This window comes from Miniopterus natalensis, chromosome 19, assembly GCF_054644295.1.
Source record: "Miniopterus natalensis isolate mMinNat1 chromosome 19, mMinNat1.hap1, whole genome shotgun sequence".
NCBI lineage: Eukaryota > Metazoa > Chordata > Mammalia > Chiroptera > Miniopteridae > Miniopterus > Miniopterus natalensis.
The window spans coordinates 30,152,808-30,177,548 of record NC_142099.1 but is presented as its reverse complement, the minus strand read 5'-3'; the positions used below and the strand labels follow the sequence as shown (position 1 = coordinate 30,177,548).

The 24,741-nt window shown below is 49.1% G+C and overlaps 1 protein-coding gene across 1 annotated transcript; it reads right to left on the bottom strand.

Annotated features, from left to right (window-relative positions):
• Positions 1-234: 234 nt before the first annotated feature.
• On the bottom strand, positions 235-4,097 carry IL10 (interleukin 10). The gene is made up of 5 exons (XM_016215940.2): positions 3,933-4,097; positions 3,091-3,150; positions 2,684-2,836; positions 1,693-1,758; positions 235-633 (listed from the first exon to the last, which is right to left on the bottom strand). The coding sequence occupies exons 1-5, from the start codon at positions 4,095-4,097 to the stop codon at positions 541-543; spliced, it is 537 nt and encodes a 178-aa protein (XP_016071426.2). The 3' UTR covers positions 235-540.
• Positions 4,098-24,741: the final 20,644 nt, after the last annotated feature.

The following is a 24,741-nucleotide window of genomic DNA, read 5'->3' as shown; positions in this document are numbered from 1 at the left end:
GAATCCCTCTGAGCCGCTGGGATGTTAATGATCAAAGGGGCTCCTAGTTTCTCTTCCTAAGAGGGTGAGATCCTTGTAATACGCTGGGAGCCCCAGGCCCAGGGACAAAAGAAATTAGAGGGTGGTCAGGGAAAACAGCTGAACAGGTATAAAATATGGTCAAGCTTGGAATGGAAGCTTCAGTTGGCTCCTCAAGAAACATTTTTTTTCTTTATATAACTTACAATTTCTCTTAAAATACTCAAATACCATAGGATGTTACCCATGGAAACAGCTTAAACACAGGTGAAAATAATAAATATTGAACAATTATAATATCGGGCTTCTTTCTAAATAGTTCACAGAGAAGCTCAGTAAATAAATAGAAATGGAAGTTGAGGTATCAGATGTAATAAATATTCTAGGAGAGAGGTAAGGCGGGGTTGTCCAGGGAGCTGGTTCGGCTGTCCTGGAACCCTGGATTGGATTTTGGAGATCTCCGATTTATGTCCTGGAGTCGAGTCGAGTCGCCACCCCAGGTGTTTCGTTGCTCGGGACGTTTCAGTTGGTCATCCTCATTGTCATGTAGGTTTCTATGTAGTTGATGAAAATGTCAAACTCGCTCATGGCTTTGTAGATGCCTTTCTCTTGGAGCTGTGGGGGGAGATCAGAAATGTTTCGTGAACACCCAACCTGAGCGAGTAAGCTGGTCCCTCCCTTGGGTGGCAGTGCCCCTGGGGGCCAGAAGCAGCACTGGATCCCTCGAGTTAGAGGAGGAGGTAGCCTGGGGACACACAAAGGCCGTGCATCGATGTGAGGCACAGCTAGCAGTGCCGAGAGGAGTACCCCCCTCCTGCAAAGCACACTCTTCAGAACAGCACCTTTTCAACAGTTTTAAAGGTCATGGGCTCACATGACACTTTTTCACAATTTGATGAAAAACCATTAGAGGAACCACTTTGAAAGGAAGACAGTGAGAGTGGAGAGAAGGGGGCCTCTTTTAGGGTTATTATCTTCCACCAACAGATTCCCAGGCCCCGCCCTGCTGTTCCAGCCTGGGTCAGGGGATTCTTGTCTCCCGCTGTTTTGGACCCTGCTGGGTGTCTGTCCCCAGCCCTCGAAGAGGACACAGGCCACATGGTTTCTGGGAAATGGCGCTGAAATGTTCGCGAGCAGTTGGGAGCGTGAAACCCTAGCTGGTTGGGAGTTGACATTCTCAGGCACCTGGGGAGGTGTGAGCTGCAGATGGAAAGTGAGTGTGGTCCAGCCCCGGATAAGTGAGAATCCTGCTTCCTGATCTGTATGAGTCTTGGGGAGTCCAGGCTGAACCCCTGGGTGTGTTTGTGTGTGCGCATTCACGTGCAGGCTTCCTGCACGTGTGGCTTCAGCCTGGATTCCCAACAAGCTACTTTCTGTTTCCTTTGTCACTCTCCCCAGCACCCAGCTCACTGCGTTCACAGGCTAGCCAGCCAGCTCAGCCCACAGGCCTGCAAAGGCGGGGAGCAGTCATTTAGAAACCCCCAAAGAGACTTCACAGAAAACAAATATAACTGAGGCAGCAGCTCCTCACCGGCGGAGGAGGTCACACCATCTGTGGGGTTCCCACAGTCCCTCCCAGTGAAGGATGGGGCTTGCTTAGCATCTGCCAGCCTCTGCCCTTGGGCAGGGGGCAGAGGTCTGTTCCCCAGCCCTCCTGGCTACCACGGAGCTCACCTTACTAAAGGCACTCTTCACCTGCTCCACTGCTTTGCTCTTATTTTCACAGGGCAGAAAGCGATACTGTGGAGGGAAAGAGAAAGTGTTAAAGATACTGGCTCACTTGGGGACAAGCTGGTGGCAAGAAGAGACCAGCCTTGTCCTGAGCGCTGCTCCCCCACCGGAGAAGAACCAGGCTCAGGAGATGAACCGTGTGCCTCTGGGAGCCACTCAAATGTTTGTCAGGCTTGCGTGAAAACCCAGGTCTTGGAGTTTCCTCCTCTGGAGCGTGCAGTGCTGACTAGATGCTGAGCCAGCTGTTCTGTCCTTTCCTGCTCCTCTGTCCTGTCCCCTCCCCTTCAGTCCCAGGCACTGAGGACCATTTCTGTCTTGGGGAATGGAGACACAGTCTCAGCTATGCGGACAAACCCTTTGCATAGTCCCATCCCACAAACTGAGACCAAAATTGGCTGATTTCCCATTCTCAGTGAGAGAACACAGGAAACCAGCGAGGAGGTCTCATTTCAGTCAGAGAACTAGCTTATCCTGGGGAACTGTCCCTAGACACTAGTCAGGGACCTTGTAAATACCAGGGGAAGTCCTTTCAGTCATTTGGGCCCACTTAGAGCTCTGGTTTTAAAAGGTTCAGAAGAAAGAGGGACCTGGAGTCCTTCTACCTGGGACTGGGATGCTCAACTCCTGGCCCCTCTTGCTGGGCCCAGGGCTTAGGTCCAAAGGGACAGGGGAGCCCTGACTAAAGCTCTGGGCCCCTTTCATACAGAGACAGAGGAATAGTTAATAACCCACAAATGACTCACAAATAACAGGAAAGCTGTTTGCAAATCTTCACATGTAAATGCCTAGCAGTCACCCCACCCCCTGCTCAGAGAGAAATGCCAGCTCCTGCCTCTCTGCGTCTGTGGGCCTGGGTGTGAGGGGTGTTAGGAGATGAAATGATGTTTCGGAAAAGCCGAAGAGCCGCAAAGGAGAGAACCTGCTGGCTACTCACACAGCGCCGGAGCTGCAGCCTGAGCGTCTTCAGCTTCTCCCCCAGCGAGTTCACGTGCTCCTTGATGTCCTGGCCCTGGCTCTCAGCCTGGGGCATCACCTCTTCCAGGTAAAACTGGATCATCTCTGACAAGGCCTGGCAGCCCAGGTAACCCTGAGGGCAGAAGCACAAGGGTGGTGACTGGGAGGAAGAGCTGCTGCCACTAGCTTGAGAGGGTGGCTTTGTCCCCAAGGACTTCTCTTCACCAGCACCCTCCCTCCCCCCCTTAACCCTCTGGCTGGCTATGTGCTGAGTTAAGATCTTCCCACTTCTCCTTTTCCAGCGAAGGAAGCAGACCCAGCTCCCTGTAGGCGTGAAGCAGAGCCTTCCTTCTCTTAGTCACAAGCCCCCTCCCACCCGGCTCTCACCTTAAAGTCTTCCAGCAGGGACCCGTTCAACAATATGTTGTCCAGTTGGTCCTTCATTTGCTACAAGAAAACAAAATGAAAATAAGCCTGAGGTTTGGGGAAATAGCTGAAATGAATGTCCCTTATAGAGTGTTTTTGATTTTTAGTCAATGCAGCCCCGGCCCACAAATGGAAAGGATAGTTAACAAAACGAGACGCCCAACAGTGCTGGAGCCCTTAGTTAAACCAGGTCCTCCCCATGGGGATCAAGTTGTAACTTGCTCCCGATTCTGAAGCTAAGGCAGAAGCTTGCTTAGGTCCTGGTCTTCTTTCTGCAGAGACCCACCGGGTGTCTGCCCTCCGGTGCTCTCTGCCAGTCTCCCTCTCCGGCCCACTCCCGCTGCAGCTCTGCAGGCTCCTTGGGAATGGGGGGCAGCTCCTCTTATAGGTTCCCCCTGCATGGCACTTCCCCAAACACCAGTCTTTCAGGTTCTGAACCGCTCTTAGCAGACGCAACTTGTTTCCCTGCTACGGGGTGTGGGGAGCGTCTCCACCTTCAGTTACACCCTTTGTGATTCCTCCCAGCCAATGAAGCGCTGAGCTCCAGCAGAATCTTATAAGACATTTCTGAGCACAGGCAAGAGTCTTTTTACCTTCCAGAGAGCTTTTCCTGCACATTTGGAGCATCATCAGGGCTTAGCTTAATTCATCGAACCCATAGCTTGACTGGGGGAGTCTCTCAAGAATTTAATTTTAGGGCAGTGGGTGCTGGGGATGGAGGCGAACAAACAAGGGTTCTCGGCCCTCTAGCAGGACGCCTCTAGCAGCCTCAGGGAGGAAGGGTAGGGAGGCATCATACTCACAAAGAAAGTCTTCACCCTGTTGAAGGCAGCTCGGAGCTCTCGAAGCATGTGGGGCAGGCTGGTTGGGAGGTGGGTGCAGCTGTTCTGAGATGAGGAGTCCCGGCCTCGGCTGGCCCCCACCCCGGCCAGGAGGACCAGGCAACACAGCAGTGCTGAGCTGGGCATGGTGGTGCTCTGCCTTCTTCTGCGAGCCTGCCTTGTGGTTTGGTTTTGCAAGAGCAAGGCCCTGATGTGTAGACCTTCACCTACTGTGTCCCCCTTTTATATTATGGGTTCAGTAGGGCCTCCCCATTCATAAAAAAGCCACAGAGTCACAGATTTCCTGGCAAAGGTTTTTTCTGATTACAACCCCTCCCTTCTCTAGACCTTTGCATTCGATGAACTTCGTTAAGTGTTAATTCTTTGCATCGTAAGCAAAAAGGATGGCTGAAAAACGAACTTCTGCATTGTGGCTATTTTTAGGGTGAGCTACCTCTCTCTCTTTTAAAATAATTTTTCAGCTTCTCTTAATAAAAAAAAAAAAGTTGATTTCCTGGGGTGAACAGCTGTTCTGTGCGCAGAGGCCCACAGTTGTGGGTTCCATTCACATGTCCCTAGGTCACAGTGACGTGGACAAACTGGTCATTCCAGAGTATGCTGGAATTGAGAAATAATTGGATTCCTTCCCTGCTCTGGGTTGAACACCCAAAGCTTCTCCTCGCTGAATTGGGAAGTCATCCCAACTCTCTGGGCCTTAGTTTCCCCAAGTGAAAACATGAGGATGAACTCAATACCCCCACAGCTGCCTTCTGGCTCTTTCCTGTTCTGCTCCCAGCCTGCCCCTTGAAGAGGCCAGCTTCCCACAGGATCGGCAGGCACCTGGGAGGTGCTCCAGGCTTCCTCTCTAGCTCTGGGTTCCCTGAGACGCTCAGGTCCATGTCTCCAACCTTGCGGCTGTCCCAGTACTTGGGGGAAGTCAGCAAGAGGAGTCCAAAAGTACCAAAACGTTTGTACCCGCTAGTCACCAGGACCCTTATTATCTCCATTTTGCAGTGAGCAAACCGAGGCACAGAGATGTTACGTGACTGGCAAGAGGTTGCGCGGGTGCTCCATGAGGGAACCAGAATTTCCCCCCGGGCTCGCCCGGCCTGGCACCATGCTCCTGACTCTGCTCTACTGCTCCCAGTGCGGGCGCTGAAAAGATTGGATTAAAGGGTCCTTCAGGCTTCTTTGAGTTGTGAGCTTCTATGGTTGGAGACTTAAACTTGAAAGACGTAGAAGGAAGAAGTAGAAAGACCGTGAAATACAAGTGGGGACCCCACGAAGGCTGCACAGCAGGCCCCTCTCTGTCCTCTTACCCAAGTCTTCTCCTTTCCCAAGGAGGCCTTTCTTATCTTGTCTTAGATCTGGACATGTGACCGTGTGTGTGCATATGAGTGTGTGTAAGTGTGTCAGCGTGTGCAAATGTGTGCGCGTGAGTGCGTGCGTATGATTTTGTGTAAATGTGTGAGTGTGTGTGTTTGTGTGTGTTTGAGTGTGTGTGAGTGTATGTTTAAGTGTGTGAATGTGTGTATGAGTGTGTGTGTATGAGTGTGTATAAATGTGTGACTGCGTGTGTATGAGTGTGTGTGTGTGTGCATGCACACACATGAGCACGTAGGGGCAGAACAGCCAGATATGGTGAGGGGTGCTGCTCTGCCTCTAGTTAGGAAAGACGGGGGTAGTCACATCACTTCTACAGATCGCTGGAAAGTTTCTGGGGGTCCTTTGTGCCTTGACTTCCCCCTTCCACAGGGCTTCTCCCACCATTGAAGACAGTAATGGGGAGAACACTGACCTGCGATAAGGGGCAGAAGGCCTGGGCTCTGTCCTGCTCTGTCACTCTTTACACCCAAGGCATATCCCTTGACCTCTCTGTGTCTATTTTTCATCTGTCCCACGGGGCACAGTACCTGCCTCGGGCTCCCCATGGGATGGGGCTTGGGGAGTTAGCAAGTGTACCTGGATATAGGATATCTCCTGCTTTCTGCTATCTCCTTGCCCCCCTGCATCGGCACCTGGACACCTTGAATGGCACTGGGCTCTGAGCCTGCCCCATCGGAGAAGGTCACTGGGCCAGAGCAAGTGAGGTAGACAAACTGGGGCCAGGCCAGGCTGGAGTCAGTAGGAGGGCCCACCCTGTGGATGTACCTTGTGGGTCAGAATAGGGGGACCGCAGCCTTTCCTTCCTACCCTTCGTGTTAATATAGAAATCTAAGAATCACGAAGGGAGAAAGAGCCTTTTGGAAACAGGAGCAGCGCTAACACAGGAATTGCTTCCCCTGCCAGGTTTACACTGGGCTTAGGGGTGCTGCGTTTTATAGCCAGGAAGCAGGGAGGAGCCAGGAGCTGGGCTGGCATCCTTTCCACCCTTCTCCTTCGCTCTTGGCTCCTGGGTGCCCTTGGCTAAGCCCTGTCTGAGCTGGGTGTTCCAGGTGCAGAGTTAAGGTGGCAGAGCAGTTAGGCCAGAGGACCCTGACCAGGGCAAGGCTCTGAGCCCTCCTCCCCAACCCAGGCAGCATGGTCCCTTCTTCCCGTCTTTGTTACCATGTCCTGTGCTTTCCTCCGCTACTGAACCTACACCCTACAGCTATCACCCGTGTCCACACCCTGTCTCCCAGCCAGCCGTGAGGGCCCTGAAGCAGGCTGTTTTGTCATCCTTTGTGTACCTGGTGCGAGCACAGGGTCTGGCCCAGGGTGGGCGCCGGGTACACGGCTTCCTCTTTACTGTATCAGGATGGGCACGGAGAGTTCCCTGGGGAGCTTGGCTGGCGCTGGAGAAAGCAACGCTACGGAGGCAGATCCAGGCACAGGCAAAGACTCGGAAGGATCCAGAGAGCAACTCAGAGAGGCAGGAAGCATCTCTTCACTTTCTTATAATTTGAGATATATACACTTTAACTACTGAGAGCTCAATTTTGAAAACAAAATGTATTTTAATAAACACTGCCTTTACAATTATTCAAAGTGTGTGCATACATTTTTTGGGGACACTTTATATAGGTACATGTATGTATGTATGTGTACACACACGTGGATGCATGCACAAGATGGCAGGGAGAAGGGAGGCGGCAAAACCCATTTCTACCTTCCTTTAACCCATAAGCCACTTGTTGAATAGCTGATCCTTTCCTCATTGACTTTCAATCACTATCCTCTCTTATCTCAAAATTTCAGCACCTAAAGGGTCAGAGACAACCACAGGCAAATTTCTTGATGCTGTTTCTTAATTAACAAATAGATAAGACAATATACATATATTTTATCAACATGTCTCATAGGATTGATGTCAAGCTGATACAAGAGAATAGAGATGAACATTTTGGGGGAAATTAAGACCCTCTACTTAACTTTGATATTGACAAAAAGACGAGAAACACAAAAGCAGCCGTCCTCCGATTTATCAAGGCTGTGACGAGAATCTCCTTGTTGGAAAGGTCATTAGGGTCCATTAGGAAGAGTCCCAAACTCACAGTTCACATGTGAGCCATAAATGTTGAGTCTGCATGTTAGGAGATTCGGGTTTGGGTTTCAGTTCGAGGGAAGGACTGAAGGGAAAAGCCCGTGCAGGGAAGGAAGTGAGAGAGCAGGGCATATGGATGGAAGGAGTGTCAGCTTGGACACCCTGGTTCTGAGGATTTCAAGAGGACACAAATGCCACTCAGCAGATTGAGAGCTCCTTGAGGTTCAGTGGCTGAGTTGAATTTCCCCTCAAGTCTACATGCACAATGGGTGCCTAATAAATGCTTATTAAATTGAATTTTAATGAATTTTTCAGTGGGGACTCACTGGGAAATCAGAGGAAGGTTGTGGGAGGGGAAATACCTCTCCTCTGCCACCCCTGCTCTAAAATATTCCCTAGTTTTGGTATTTAGCTGCAAATGAAAGAAAACCTGACTAAGTAAGCACAGTTTAAAAAAGCCAAAGGATATTATTTCTTTGTCTCACCCAACAAGAAGCCCAGAGGCAGGTAGTCCGAGGCTGTGACAGTTCTCATATGTCCCCCGCAAGCCGTTTATCCTATCTTCCTGCTCTCCTATTCATTGTTGGAGGATGTCAGGGAGAAGGGGCACGGGCCAAGTCCAAAGGTCCAAAGGCACCTGAGCCCGGAAGATCCTAATACTCTTTTGGGAACTTCCACTCAGTAGTTTTACCACATTAGTGGCAGAGGAGTCTAGGCAGACAAGAATTGCCAGTGTGTGTGTGTGTGTGTGTGTGTGTGTGTAGATTTTGGAGGGTCCTATTTATAGTGCACTAGGTCTTATAAGGAGTCACCTCCCAGCTATCCTCAGGCTCAGCAAAATGGCAACCTTCTTGGGATAGTTGCCTTGCGCCTTGCAGCGATTCTGCAACTCAGACCCAAGAGTGGAGACGGTTTTGTGGAGCTGCACTGGAGTTTCAAAAGGAAGGCTGAGGAACCTGGGCTTGCTGGACTCAGGGTCCAGCCAGTTTACCTGCTAATAGGGCCACTTAGGAGGAAACAGGCAGGTTCATGATGCAGGCTGGTGGGATGGTGGCTACTTGGAAAGGCAGAGATGACTGTCCTGATGAAGAATCCCCATGGGGGTGGGCTTCTACTTGCCCACTGGTGGTTACTATTTCAAAGCCAATAGTGAGAGTTTCATTTCTTCTTATCCAGAACATCTAGTGCTTACAATAGTTTCCCCAGCTTGACATTTCTAATATTCCCTTGAATAACCTTTCTCAGCTCCCTGGGCAGAGACTTCTTCGGTGGCTCTGCTGCAACAGGCCTGGTCAACACACAGTCTATCATCAACCCCCAAGTGTGGCCGGGTGGGGCCCAAGAAGACAGGGATCTGTGCCCCTGTCCTCTTCTGGGCTCCTCTGACTTTGGTCTTGTGCCTGGGGTGCTTTAGAATAAAGACCTGGTGGTCGAAGGAGCCAAGTTGGGGCTGGCCCCTCGGCCAAGTCAAGCAAAGTTTATGCAAAGCCGATTGGGTGCTCTTCCGAGGATCGTGGCAGGCAGACATTATAAACCACAGCGGAAGGGCTGATCTTTGGACAGCCAACTCGGAATTCCCCTTTGTGCAATGGGGCAACAAATCAAGCAGTTTGGATTTTCCTTAGGGGACAAACACTGTGATCTGTAACTTGTCATATGAGACATTTAGCTTACAGGAGCCAGGACGCCAGGTGTTGGAGACCTTGCTACCCAGAGGATATAGCTATTTCTGCTCTGCCTGCATGACTGCCTAGAACAGCTAGTGGGCTCCTGTGCCCGGGGCCCACATGGATTCTAGCAGCTCCAGGGCTGTCAGTCTGATGGGAGGACTGAACAGGGCTGGCTCTGTGGCCCCGAGACTTGTGTGGTCACATAGGGTCCCATGCCTGTGAAGCTCTGCCCTTGCTCTGCTGTCACTGTCTTCAAATTCTTAATAGTTGTTGAACCAGAGGCCTCACATTTTGATTTTGCACTGGGCCCTCCCCAGTCTATGTAGTAGATTCTGTATATGGGACTAACCCCATCATCTTCTTTCTCTGGTCTCACCTTCATCCAGTCCTCCCTAAATGGCACCACCATCTAACCCATTATACAAGCCAGAAACCTAGAAATAACTTGTTGTTTCTTCCTCTCCCTTGCCAACTTATGTCCAATGTATTTCATGTGCTCCAGACTTTTTTTTCACAAGCATCGTTCTAATCTGCTTACTTCTCTCCATTTCCATCGTCATCGACAATTGTCTGGTTCAAGCTACTGTCTTATCTCTTCTGGGCTCCAAAACAAATGCCTAATTGCTATTCTAACATCCATTCTCTAAAATGTTCTCCACTTTGTAGCCAGAGTGGTTATTTCCAAACACCAAGCCCCTGCTTAAGTCCTTCAAGGGCTGCCACTTGCCCTTTCTGGGTGAGGTTCCCTTTCAAGCCTTAGGACACGTGCAGATAGCGAAGAGTTTCTATTTGTCTCTGAGAAATGACTGCAGTGGTATTAAAAGGCATAGTGTGGTCTGCCCTCCCACCACAGTGCCCCTGAAGCACTATCTCCTTCAAGAAACTTTAAGAAACCAGACACCTTTAACTCTACAATGTGCCGCCGACTGTAAATTCCATATCCTTAATACTGTCTACAACTCCCTGTATCATCTGACTCTGTTTCTTCTGCTTTGACTTGCAGCATTTCCCCCTGCACTCCAGCCTGACTGGCTTTCCTTCTTTTGGTCAATGATCCATGCTCTCTCCTACCTCAGGACCTTTGCATAGGTAACTCCCTCTTCCTGGATTGTTCTCCCTCTTCTCTTCATCCTTCAGTTCTCAGCTAAGGTGTTACTTGCTCAAAGTTTTTCTATTCCCTGGCCTAGGTAGGTCTTCAGGGTATATCTTCTCAGGATACCTTGCTCCTTTGTTTTTTAGTGCTTATGTTGATTTATAATTATACATGTGGGTATGTGGGCATTTGATTGATCTCCAGCTCCCCCATTAGATTGCCTTCCACAGAGGCAGGGCCCAGAGCAGTTTTTGATCTCTGTTTGCCCAGTAGTGAGCACAATTTTGGGCACATCCAAGGTTCTCACTAAATATTTGTTGACTGACTGAGTGGCTGAGTGTGTGCTTTCTAAGCCTTTGGTAGTTGTCACTGGCTATATGTTTGTCTTCTACTTCATATAGGTAAAAGATGGATTCACTTGGGGAAATAGCTGCCCCCACAAAATATGTGCTTATTCTCATTTAGCTTCTCTATTTAAAAATAAAAATCCATCTAATTACTAATACTCTCCCCTCCAGATGTTAACTGACTCTCGGAACTGAAGGAGAGAGAGAAAAATTAAAAGTGGAAGTGAAAAGTAAAACCCCAAATAAGCTTGCAGTAGAGTCCCTCCAATAGCCCTGTGCCACTTGTCCCATGGTCGTCAGTGTGTTAAAAATATCCTATGTCATAGGATGTCAGAAGAGGAAGAAACTTGGATATTATTTAATCCATATTTCCCATTTTGTAAATGGGCAAACTGAGGCCCAGAGGAGAAAGTGACTTTCCTGGGCACTAAAGATAGTTAATGGCAAAGGTGAAATCTGAAATCAGTTGTCTTTGCATTTTTCTTCTCAAATCAGTGTTTAATTCCTTGACTCAGATGAGTATTAAATTACTCTGAATTCCCATGGCCAGCACCAACAACTGTCAAGACTTGCGGCAGTGTGTGGGGTTGCAGTGGTAGGAGAATTGAAAGTCTGTGAAAATAAGTTTCCACCTGTAGGATAATTCTGAATCTACTGTGCACTTGCAGGCTGCATAGCCCCGTCTTTGGGAGCTGGAGCCTGGGTGAGGGTTGCTTAGAACCTTTGTCTTAGGGAAGTATTTCAAGCCTTAGGAAACATGCAGACAGAAGAGCGTTCCTACTGTATTTTGTCTCTGAGAGACAAAAGCTGTGTTAAAAGGCATAGTTTGGTGTGCCCCAAAGCACCATCTCCTTTAAGAAATCTTATTCAAGAGAGCGGAGATTTCAGTACTTCATCTTGTCTATTCTGATCTTTATCTCTAAGCTGTACCACTGGTTTTAATTATTTTTAAAAAATGTCTTGATTGATTTCAGAGGAGGGAAGGGGGAGAGAGAGAGAGAGAACATCAATGATGAGAAAGTCATTGACCAGCTGCCTCCTGCATGCCCCGGCTGGGGATCGAACCCACAACCCGGGTGTGTGCCCTGACCGGGAATTGAGCTGCAATCTCCTGGATCCTGGGTCGATACTCAACCGCTGAGCCACACCTGGCTTGGCTGTACCATTGGCTTTAAATCCTCAACCGCACTCCTCGTGTTTTTAACATGTACTTTAGGCACACATCTGCATTATATGAAGAGCCAGGTGCCCCCTCCATCCTGGACTCTTGCCATTTCTGCTGTGACTGTGTCATCTACATGCCAACCCTAGGCCATACGCTCTTGGGGGAGGGGCTGGAGTGTACAACTGTGCCTTGTGTGGTCCTAGATTCTCTAGGTTAGCAGGGGTCAGGACCCCTTTACATTCTTAAAAGTTGTTAAATTATATCTATCAATATTTATAGTATAAAAAACTGAAAGTGAGAAATTAAAAGTTATCTATTTATGACATTTTAAAGTAATAATTAAAACCCATTACATGTTGACACAAATAACACACTTTTTTAAAGAAATAGCTGTGTTTTCCAAGTGAGGACACATTTAGTGAGAAGAGTGCTATTGTTTGATATTTGTTCCAAATCTCTTTAAATATCTGCTTTAGTAGATGAACTTGTATTTCTTCATCTGCTTCTGCATTCAGTGTGTTGTGATATGTTGTTTTGGTTGAAGTATATAAAGAAAACCCAGCTTCGCATAAATATATAGCTGGAAAAGGGAGGCCTCTCAGGGGTCCTTGGACCACCCTTTGAGAAGTGCTGGCCTGGCTTTAACAAAAATCTGCAGGAGAACAAACATATTATATTTTGAATGTCAAGTGCTCCTCTTTCTGACTTTAGTAATTTGGATGTGCTTTAATGGATCAGAAGCAACGTCTATTAACAACACACACTGTCTCTGAAACTTTCATAAGCTTATCTTAGACACTAAAATAAACTAAAGTGCAGAAATGCCTCAATTCTCATCTATCAAAAAAAAAATCTCCCTGTGAGGATGAGTAGGAGAGTGATCAGAGGAAGGAGGGCGGGGTAGAGCCACAGGGCACCTGGCCTAGATGTCGAGGGAGGAGCCCACTGCCTCACTGCCATCTTCTATATTCAGAGTTTCCAAATAGCTAATGTGGTCCCTCAGCGCAGTAGCTCCCGTGAGCATCACGTGTGTCATGGAAGCTTACGTGCCTCCTCACACGCAGTGTTTGTGGTTTCAAGTCAGAAACCATGGGATTTTGGGGGCTGATATGCAGTGTCCTACCTATGACTGTAAACCCCCTTCTCCAAGGGGCCCCGGGCCCAGCACCAGGTTGTAGGGGCCGTGTGCGGTCAGGTGGCACAGGGCTATTGGAGGGACTCCACTGCAGGCTTATTTTGGGTTTTACCTTTCACTTCCACTTTTAATTTTTCTCTCTATTTCTTTCTCTCTCCTTCAATTCTGAGAGGCAGTTAAAAAACCCTGCTTTCTCTTTGATTAGCCTTGTACTTTCTCAGTTTTCAGAAGAACCTACTAAATAAATTCAGATATTTCCCAGTCCATCTGGCCGGGATTTATCCAGTCAAATTAATACAATTTTCTTCCTCTTCTCGCCTCATGCAAAATCAAGTGGTATATGCTGTCAGGGGGCTGTTATTGATCTGGCTGACTTAGAAATTACTGGTAAGGTGGGCACCGTTTCAGGAACTGGGCCACACATTTGGTGTTCAAATTAAACCTCGATCCCTGGCTGCCCTTCGGACTGCGGGAGGCTCCCTACGGAATGAGTGGAAACAGAACCTCTTTTCTCCAGAGCTGAACTAAGAACTCCTGAGACCCTAAGATGTTTTAACCTTCGAATATTGTTCAAAATAACACCTCACTAAACTATAAGATAAATTTCAGGAAGTCCAACAAGGCTCAGCTACTTTTGATGAGTATATCAATGCTTTTAAAAATTTTTATATTTTTTTCAAAAAATTGAAGGGTATCTATTTGTGCCCTGGCTTTTGGGTGACCTGGGACTGTTCTTAGTAGTAGTAAGGCCAGAAGCCTCAAGCAGGAGGTTGGACATAAATTGGTATCACGGAGTTGATTGATTTCATGAGAGTGGCTGAGAGCTGTGCCCCGAGGCCTCTCTTTTGTGGCAGACCTCACATACCTCTGACAGCCAAGGCTAGATCTCTGATAGCAAAGCACTCATCTCCCTCATTCTGCCAAAGCTCACCCTTGGCTCCAAGTGTTCAGTTACAGCAAATCACACGATGTGCCCTGCCTTTGGGCTGATCTTTGCCGTAGAATATGGCTGTTAACTGTATGGACCCTGGAGTCAGACTGAACTTGCGGCTCAGCTCTGCCCACACGCCCCCATTGGCGTGACCGCTACCTACAACTGGAGATGATGCCTGGCACCGCCGGGCTGTTGTAAGGACTAAATGGAATGCCCACACGTGCTTAGGTGAGTGCCTGGCACATGACAGGCTTCAGGACATCTGCGCTGTGTTGCTAACGCTTTTCCATGGTAACGCTCAGCTGCTCTGCAGCTGGATGTACCTCTTCTTGGACCTGAAGACTCGGAGCAGGACAGGATCTCGACCTCAGTGCTCTGAGGACGCTACAGGGGGACAGAGAAGTCAATCTCACAGTCGAAAGAGCTCTGGCCTGGGTGTCCAGGAGAACACTAGCCAGCCCTGGCCCTTCCACTGTGACATCCTGGACACGTTCCTTTCCATCCTTCAGCTTCTCTTTCTGCATCTGTAAGTGGGAGGCTCTACAGAATTGTTTCTCTAAGGTACTTTCCAAATCTAACGTCCTAGGCTTTTGTTGTTCCCCTAGCGCCCCTCTCCCCTCCTGGGCAGGAGTTGGCTGGCTCTGATGCATACTTTCCCTCTCTGCCAACTCCGCTAGGTCAGCAGGCCCGTGCCCCGCCGCAGCTGCCAGTTCACAGCCTCTGCCCCGCGCTGGCTGGAAGTGCCATGCTGTAAGAGGAAGCAAACCTTTTCCTCGGGCAGCTTTTGCGTGCGTTCACCTGTATTTCCTCCTTGCAATCCTGGCCCCTCGTGTTCTTGAGGTTGCAGTTTCGTTCTGAGTCAGGCCTGCTGAGAGCAGTGGAAACCCGAGGGCCTCCGCTCAACGCTCAGCCCGGAGGACGTGATGCGGCCTTTTCCTCAAGAGCGCGGCTGGAGGGCGGGCAGGGGCGTGGGAGGGAGGTGATCACCTTACGGAAGTGGATTTCTCACATTGACTGTCTCTGGGAGGAAAGAATATTACTGGAAAGCCCTAGAGATCGCTTCACATCTCGTTCAGAAGGGCCTTCGTGTTCTCAAGAAATTGTATGCACTGTGTGGTAAATGCCTGCGTGGTTGGGATGCCAGTTGCCAGGCAGGCCTGTGCCAGGAGGAAGTGTCCTCGGGGTGGTTGGCTCAGGGCAGGAGTCTCCCCTAATAATTCTCTTGGTGGAGGTGACCCTGGGGTGCTGGGTTCCCAGGGGGAGGCACAATGAGGCCGGTTAGAGGGCCGCTTTAGGCCCGGGCCGCCAGGGGCTCCAGGCTTAGAATAAATGAATGAAGTCCCTGGGCCCCTCCGCTGTATCCCACAAGGAACAGGAGAGAGGGCAGGGACGAGTGGCCAGGGCTGGAAACAGGCGTTTTGACCACTGTGGTGAGACCAGTGTGGGTGCGCACTCACCCCCTACAGGTGCCAAAGCAGCAGATGCGCAGGTCCCATGAAGACAGCCCCGGGGGGCAAGTGGACTGAGAACCCGGGGAACAGAAACACAGATAGTGCAGAAGAGCACGCAGGCACCCCCAGCTTAGAAATGCCTGTTTCCTACAGATGCCGGGGGCATCTGTTGCTTCTTTTTTATCCTTCTGAGGTAAGGAGCCCCTTACCTCAAGATCCTGCTTCTGAGAACTCCTTGGTGAGGTAACCAGTAGCTTCCAGAGAGCCACCGAGCTGTGATTCAGCCCCGGGAGGAGCAGCGGCGCAGCAGCAGCCCCCTCGGTGTGCTGACCCCAGAGGCTGAGCTCTGTGGAGGGCTGGTCATGAGCTGAGACAGTGGGAGGGAGAGGAAGCCAAGCCGGGCGGAAGGCAGGGGTTTCAATAGGGGACTTCAGCTGAGGGTGTCCTCAGAGGGGAAGGCAGCAAGGACCTCCCAGGGAGGGGTCTCAAAGAGGGAGCAGCGTGTAATGGACGGTGATCCAAGACAATCTGTCTGTTTTAAATGTTGCCCAAGGCAGGTTCCAGTAGGAGAAAGAAACTCTTTTTGTAAATCTGGTAGACCCCAGCTCCCACAAACCTGAACTGAGCTTGGTGCTATTTATAGTATAACTCAAGACCCCCGCCGCCCCCCCCCAACTCAGCTGTTGAGCATCGACCTAGGATCCAGGAGATCGAGATTCGATTCCCAGTCAGGTCACGTGCCTGGGTTTCCGGCTCGACCCCCAGTCGGGCAGAAGGCAGCCGATCAATGACTCTCTCATTGTTTCTATCTCTCTCTCTCTCCCTCTCCCTTCTTCTCTCTGAAATCAATAAAGATATATATATTTTAAAAAAGTATAGTATAACTCAGTTGCATCGTAGGATAGGAACAAACCAGCATTTATAAAAAGAATTTCTATGAAGATATTGTTCCAGGTTCCAAAAAAGTGAATCACAAACATCTGTGCCTAAGCTGAAGGCTGCTTGCACTGAAGTGTACAAACACGCACCTGGTCAAAGGGGCTGCAAGATTCGGCTGTGTGTTGGAAAGAGGTGGTGATGGGGATGTGGTGCTGGGGAGTGGGAGGGGGAGAAGAGGACATCCTTAGCAGGTGTCATGGGCAAAACCGCCTTGTAGCCCTGCCACTGGGATCCAGAGCCCATATCCATCTCCACCAAGGAAACCCTACCCTGTCTGTAAGACGGAAGAAGTATTAACACCCATCTCCTGGTTATGAGCAGAAAAGGGGATTCGATGCTTGTCCCAGCGCCTGGCACGTGGTGAGTACTCAGTGACGATTAGCTGACAATCTCTTGCTTGCACTGTGACGACTGTATATACGACGCTACAACTGCCAAGGCCACTACAGTCAGGACGGCTGGCTGTTGATACTACAACAATTTCGCTTTCCCTTCTGAGCCTCCTGAAATGACTTTGAACATCCAAAGGGTGTTCAGTGGAGGAAGGGTGGATATCCCCATCGAGGTCTTCCTGGGGGGTGGGGCAGCAGGGGGCCAATGAGGCAGGGCCCTTGACGAAGGCAGGTGAGCTGGGGGGCAGCGCACAGAAGCTTCTGGTCACTATGACCACAGCCGAAGCTTCTGTTTCATTTCGTGTAAAATCAGAGGGCTGTAGAGTAAACTGGAAGTGGGGAGGAAGGGCTGAGCTGCAGCAGGAGGCCACAAGGAGCCAGACCTTGCTCCTGTACAGGCTGTAGTGATGGGAAAGTTGAGGCTGAGGCTGCCGGAGTGGCTGCAGCGGAGACCTCGATCTGCAGAAATGGTGCGAAGGGTGGCTCCACCCTAGTCTCCAGATTTACAAAGGAAAGCTTCTTTCTCCTACTGGACACAGGGCACATGGCCCTGATCTTCTGGCCCTAGCTGAGCTAGGGGCCAGCGGAGGTCCAGCTATAGCTGGTAGTTACTACCATTACCATTCTAAGGACAATGCAGTTAATTCTTTATGTGGATTGTTCCCTCAACCCAGGCAGCAGAGAATAGAACACATTCTTTAAGCCCTTTTAGATTTCTCCAGACCACAGGTTCATCTTCCTAATGCACCAGTTTTACTACTAACCCCTACGGGCATAAAAATTCAATGGCTGCCCAGTGCCTCGAACAGAACCCAGCAATCTGAACGTGGTGTTCTTATTCTGTTTGTACAAAAAACTTTCTGTTTGGTCTCTGGCCAAAATGAGAGCTCTCACCTGTTGTCAGATGATGCCATGTTCTCTTCCAACTCCTTGCCTCCACTTGCCTTCACTGGCCTGAAATGACCGCACCCATCCCCACCCCTTCCATCCAGCAGAATCTTTCAGAGCCATCTCTTTCTTGAGCATTTCTTTACCAACCTGATATCACTGAGTTTTCTGTCTCTCTTTTTAAAAATCATGCAGTGCTTATGACCATACTTGGCTGCACTTGGGGTACACCACCTAGAGCTGTGAAGCATCTTTTTCTGTGTATGTATTTGTGTGTGTGTGTATGCACACACACACTGTGCATGTGTATATGTGTGTGCTTTGCCCTTGGGGTCTGGACCTGTGCTTCACACATGCCAGGGAGAGAGAGGAGACACCTTTTGTTCATGTTGGCTAGCATACGGGTTTAAGATTCTCAAATGGTAGAGACCCAGGTCGAGGAAAAGGAGACCTGTTTTAGTTTTAGTCTTTTCCCTGTGTGATTATGAAGATGTCTTCCAACTTCAGGGAGCCTCAGTTTCCTGTCTCTGTGAAATGGGAGACTCCTCACTTCCTTTTCCTCCCTTGCGGAGGATCATAGAGGCTTGCTAATAGGTTGAAATACTTTAAGGCCACAAAGTAGTTAATGGCATGAAAGAGCTAGCTTCTTTGTGGTCTTTTCCTTGACTCAGGGAGGGAAGCCCTGGTGGCTTTTCCTAGAACCAGTAGCAAGAACAGGATCCTGGCCTTCCTGCTTGCTAGCCATGCCACACACCACTAAGCCACACCTTTTCCCTGGGCTCTGTTCTTCCCACTGTCCTGTGTGGCGCAGTCAGTTAGATCTCACTTTCCTGTTCCAGACATGGGGATCTGAGTTTTTCAGAAAGCTTCCTTCTAAAATCCCCCTCTGCCTAGTATTCACAGGACCCTGCAGACCTTCCTTCCTGTGACATGGCTGGGAAAGCACACTGGTCTGCACATCACTTATTCATCTCCTCAGTCCGGAGATGGCACTCTTAAGCAATGATCTGCTGTGAGGTGTGTGACTCTGCAGCTCCTCTATGACTAACTGATGCCAGCTGTCTGCTACCACATAGTACTTGCCTTCTATGTGCCATGGACTTGGCATAGTCTGACCCAAGGCTAGAGCCCATGAAACCCTGCTGATGGCCATACCCACTTCCACCTGGCTTAGTCAGTTTTCCTTTACCATTCTGATGTGCCAGGCGCTTTGTTGATATTATCTCACTTTAAGTTTTACAACAACCTCAAGAGTTTATCCAATTATTAATCCTATTTTACAGAAGAGTAAAATGAGGCTCAGGTAACTCACCCTAGGTCATAGAGTTATTGGTGGTTTGTGAACCACTAATGCGAACCTAGATTTGACTCCAAAACTTAGACCTTTAAAAAAACTATACGTGTAGCTTCTTATAAGAGCAAGGGTTTTCTCAAAGCCACCGTACCTGCACAATGAACTTCCTTTTCTGGAAACTACAATACGATTTCTCTACATTCCTTCTAAACCTCACTTGCTTCGCACTCTGCCCATTCTCCCAATCCGTTGCTTCAGAAAACATTGCCCATGTACTCACACCCTCTAAAAGCATCTTTCAGGAAGCCTCCGGTTCCATAAGCCTTAGACATCAGAAATGGTCCGGTTTAAATCCAAAGGGCTGTTATCCATGTTTTTTCCTCACTCTAACCCTTACATAGGAGGCTTAAAAAAATTCTAACACTAGAAGCAAAGTAGGAGTCATTTGGTCTAGGTCTTTGCTTATAAGACATGACTAAACAGCCTGGCCGGAGTGGCTCAGTTGGTTGAGCGTTGGACTATGCACCAAGAGGGGGCCAGTTGGATTCCTGGTCAGGGCACATGCCTGGGTTTCAGGTTCCATCCCCCGTAGGCAGTGTGCAGGAGGCAGCTGATCAGTGTTTCTCTCTCTCCCACTCCCTTCCTCTCTCTCTGAAGCCAATAAAAACATATTAAAAAAAAAAAAAGACATGACTAAACAACCAGGGACCAATCATTGTCTCTTGTCTTCCTGAAGCCTTTTAGAAAAGATTCCAGGGTGTAATGATCCTGGTGGTGAGAAAATTGTCTGAAATCCAACAAAAACCTTCGCCTGCTTTATTATAAGCCTGTTGCTAGCTTCATGGAGCACCAGGAGCTCCAGATAATCAAAACCTTCTTTCATTGCCCTGGTAGGTAGAAATTATACAAATACTCTCCATGTGTCCAGGGCGTCAAGGCTTACAAAGTATCCTCACACACAGTGTACCATTCAGTCCTCCCAGCTGCCCTAACAGGTAGGCAAGGCCAGAGTTCTTACTGCAGTTTTACAGATGAAGACACTGAGGCTTAGGGAGGTTAGCTCACAGCCCAGAGTCAGGTAGCAGGGTGCAGAGGGTTAAGACTCCACTCTAAGAATTAGAGCTATTGGAGTTGGGAGGAATTTTGGAGTTTGTTTTCCAGTTTAATTCTCTACCAACCCTCTCTTTTTTATAGATGAGGAAACTGAAGTCTAGAGCTTTTAAAGAACTTGTCTGAGTGGCAGACTAGAAATTAGAATTCTAGTCTCCTGCTAATCAGTTCATTTCTTTACCCAAAGCATCATGCCAAGAGGAACACTGTGGCTTCAATAATTTTTAAAAGGTTAAAAAATGTCATTACACCTGAAACTGATATGATGTTACATGCCAGTTATATCTCGAAAAATAATGTCATAAGGGTGTGGTCCTCCCCACCCCCTTCCTCTCCATGTTCCAGAAGAAAACGCGAGCCCCATGAAATTCCATCACTGCTAATATTCCGCCCCTTCCTTCCTCTGACTGTTGGGGACCAATCATTGTCTCTTGGCTAGCATATGGGTTTAAGATTCTCAGTGGCAGCCCCTCCGTTTCAATGAAACGAAAATACCTGCCACCTCCCAAATAGAAAAAAAAAAAAAAAGAGGTAAAAAAAAGAAACTCAAGCTTGGTGACCATAGAAGATAAACAACGTTTGTCTCAATATGGCTCATCAGCAGAATTTTCCCCAGAGCCAACGGCCCATGTCAGAGCTGTATTTTCCACTCTGGCTACCGTGATTTGGTTGTGGCACACTTGCTTTCTTTCCTTTCGATGAAGACAGACTCTGACGCAAGTTTAGGGCTCTGGCAGGTGTCTGGAGGTTCACTCTGACCTGTGACACCCCCCCCCCCATACTGCCAGGCCAGCTGGGCCGAAGCCGTTGGAGGCGCTTGCTGGGAAGGAGCTGCTATCTTCACGGTCCCTTCGCCAGCGCCTGCGGCCTGAAGGCAGAGGCAGGGTTCTGGCTTCCGCGCGGTTTCTCTTAGAACGCGTTCCACAGGGGCTGGGATGATTGGATAGGTGACATTCGGTGTCTTTCCTCATTCCTTTTTGCTAAGTTGCTCTTTCTCGTCCTTGAGATATCTGTGGGCTGGGGGCTTTCCCAGGGCTAGTCAGATGTACAGCTCATCGGCTGATGGCCACAGGAATGGTGAACAGTGCCTGTCACATCCACTGATAACCAGAGTCCAATTAAAGGGACACTTCTTTCTTGGGAAGAAGGAGATTGTTTTCTGGGCTGGCCGTAGGACTGGATAGAGAGAACTAATCAAGGAATGTGAGTTGTTCATAGTTAGGGCAAGGCTGGGCATATATTCCCAGTGGCCCTGTTGCTGGCTGTGTCCAGGGTGTCCCCAGGTTTTGTCTAGTTCCCTGCATACTGTGCCCAGCCCCATCTCTTCCTGCGTTCCATGCCCAGCCCTCCCATGCCTGGCCCTCTCATGCCCTGTCATCACCTCTCTTGGTTTCCAAAGCTTCAGTGTGGTTTCCTTCACCAACAGCTTCACCCTCACCAGGTGCTCACTTTTCCTCCCCCTGAAAAACCCCCATTTTCTTAGAGGTAACTGACCAACTGAACTCTAAAAAATAGGTTATAACTGCATGTTCTTACCCTCCCAGGGAAACACTTTAGTTTTCACTGGTAATATTGCAAATAGGTGTCTAACGTGGAGTGTTGCGCGCGCGCGCGTGTGTGTGTGTGTGTGTGTGCATTTGATGGCCCTGGACCTTCCCACACTGGTTGGATGTATCATCTTATTTGACCTTCCCATTATGAAAGATTGAATAGTGCCAGTCACAAGCACATGCCCGCTTCTCTGGAATTGCCTCATCCTGGTAATATCTGTGGCTGCTAAGGGATGATTTTGAGATGCCTTCTCTTTATTCTAAGCTTTTGAGGAAGCCTGGGAAAGAGCAGAAAAAGTCCACTGTGGAAATAATATGCAAGGAAATCAGTCTCCCACACACTTTCCAACTAAATGTGCTGGGACTTCCTGAGCTTCTGGGGCCAGGTCTGAATTTCTTAGACCATCTCCTTCCCCAGTCCCAGCTTGGCTATGGCCTTGGCCCCCTCTTCATCGGGTTTAAGGCCACACTTAGTTAGCAGTGCTGTATGCTCTTGGACAGGGCCCCCCTAGGGAAAACTGGATAATGATGAAAACATGATTGCCCTGGTTGTCCTTTGGGGGTTTGGCACATTCACATTAGGTGGGGTATAGTGAAGCCAAAAAGACCGAAGTTACAACCTCTACCTTATCACTTGCTCTCTCTGTCATCTGGGCCAAATAGCGTCTCAGAGCCTCAGTACTGAAATCTGTAAAATGGGGGTAACAATATATGTTTAATAAGGTGGTGGTGAAAATTAAAAATGAAAGTGTATGTAAAAATCAAATACAGCTACAATAAATTTTGTGTTGTTTCTAAGTTTAATATTGGAAGACAAAATAATTGGTTTGTAATAAGGGATGGTGTACAAATAAAGCAGCCCAGTTATTGCTTTAAAAATAAAAAATGAAATGCATTTTAATAAGCACTGCCTTTATAATTATTCAAAGTGTGTGTTTACATTTTTTTGGGACACCGTATATATTAACATCTATACCCTTCACAACAATGCTAATATAGACCTGTGTAATTGATGTCGCCTGCTCCATTGACCCAGCTTACAGTTGGGGAACTGAGTGTCAAAGAGGCCTGGTGCCCAATCCGAGTGCACGCAGCTTACTTAGTAAGTGTCAGAAGCAGGATTTGAACTTGTGCAGTGTGGCTGCAGAGGCCACGCTCTGTTGCCCCTTGATTGATAAGAGTTATGGGGCAGCCAGTAGCACATTAGAAAAACCGTGGGCTTTGGGATCAAAGACAGTTCTGTCCTAATTCCAGCCCTGAAAGCTTCTGCTCGGTGGCCTTGGACAAACGGAACCGTTGAGCCTCTGTTTTTTTCTCCAGTTAATAGTCACAATAATACATGTCATAGGGCTGTGTGACCATGAGCTGAAATGAAGTACTTAAAGCTCACCAGGTTGTGCCCAGCACATAGAAAATACACCATACACGTTAGTTTTCTGTCCCTCTGTTGGGAAAGGTTTGCATTCTAGTAACAGTGGAATGGAGGACTTTCGGGCTCCACTACAGAGTGGTGTAGAGGGCTGGTGCTGCGGACACATTCGTGGGGTGCCCGAGCAGGCCACTGCCAGTGACCAGGGCGGTCCTGGAGTCAGATCGTGGCCAGGTCTTCTGCAGGAGATCTTTACAATGCCTGGCACTTCAGTATCTGCATCCCAGGTAGAGTTTGCTCTCTGAGGAATTTGGTGGTTTGGGGCGGGGGGGGCGGGGTGATGATTTAAAGAATATAGTGTCTGCTTCAGGGGCAGCATGTGAGGCAAGTTCCAGGAGGGGAAAGCCACGAATCAGGCATCATGTAGCAAGACAGGGTTTTCCTTGGCCAGCTTTGCCCAGCACGGTCGGTTCCCTTGAGGGATTCCCCGCTGCACGCCCCAGGGCCACGCTCTGCTAGAATGCCTCCGACTCCGCCATCTGGCTTGACTCACCCCAGCCCCAGATTGTTGGGTGCGGCTCAGACCTCCCCCAAGGCGCTGCTTGGAGACTCAAGCAGGACCCGGTGGGCACTCCACTCACCCGCCACAAAGCTGGGTGGGAGGTATATCCTCTCACTTCTGAGAATGGCTGGGCCTTCCTCTCGCTCTTCAGCTCATGCCTGGCACCTCGAGATGAGAAACAAACAAAGGCCAGAAGAATAATTGGAATAATAATTAATGCCGCCCAAATCTCTGACACCGCTGGATTAGTCATAGCCGCAGCCTGGGTGGCTGTGGTGGTAACACTTTGTGGGCCTCCTGAGCAGCTGGTGATGATGAGTTTCAGCCAATCGCCCGGCCGGGAAGGAGCCTTCCTGCCGACGAGGCTGAGAGGCTGAGCCCGGGGGAGCAGAGGGGGGCCGGCTGAGCCAGGTGTGGGCCAGGGCCCTTGGGGTGAAGGTTCATCTCAGTGCACCTGCGTCATGAGGGTGAATCCCCAGGTCAGACAGCATCACTCAGTTTCCCAAAGACACCTACAGTGCTCCTGGGGCTTCTCTCCTGTTAACCCCTTAAATCAGGGGTGGGGTACGTCTGGCCCGTGGGCCGTGCAAGGCCCCCCAAATCATTTGGTCTGGCCCTGCCAAGGCAACCACAGGCAGGACTCGAAATTCAATAAATGGAGGAGCTTTTTTTCATAGCTAATTTTTAAGTTGGTCATTTTGTATGGCCCGAGAATGATGTTATAAATATCCAAATGGCCCGAGGCAGAAAAAAGGTTCCCCACCCCTGCCTTGAGTGGTAGGTGGGCAGTGTTCTCCAGCACCTGGACTCCGTGGCCGGCCACTCTGACTCCGTCATCTTTACCGTCAAGCTACTCCCCATTTTCACCACTGCCAGAGATTTCTCATTGGTCACCAAGTCAAGCCTAACTTCCTATAAATGCCTCAGTTTCCCCATATGCAACATGGAACTAAAGATACTACCACTCTTGTGGGGATGATACAATAAAATAACAGAAAGTGCCTGGCGCAGCGAGTGGCATACCGTAGGCACTCAACAAACGGTGGTTTATTTCACCCCAGCTTCTCTCTAGGGTCTGTCCCATTCTATACTCCTATTTCTGTCCCCTGCTCTCTGGACTGCTCGCCTTGCCTCCCCCACACTCATGGGTTGCCATGCCATTGTGCTCTAGATGCCCCTCCACGAAGCCTCCTCCCACTGCTCCAGCTCTCATTGACTGCCCTTTCCTCAGCCTCTTATATTTTCAGTTTATTGATTGTTGTTTCCCTCTTGGGTCCTCTCTACTTATGGCATGAATGTAGGCTTTGTCTTCCATGTAAACCGTAGTTTCCCAAGTTCAGGAACCAGGTTCATTGATTCTTTTGATTTTCAGGTTCAACAGTTCCCTAAGTGAGCAATAGGTTCTTTAGAAGAGACCTGGGTTTGGGGG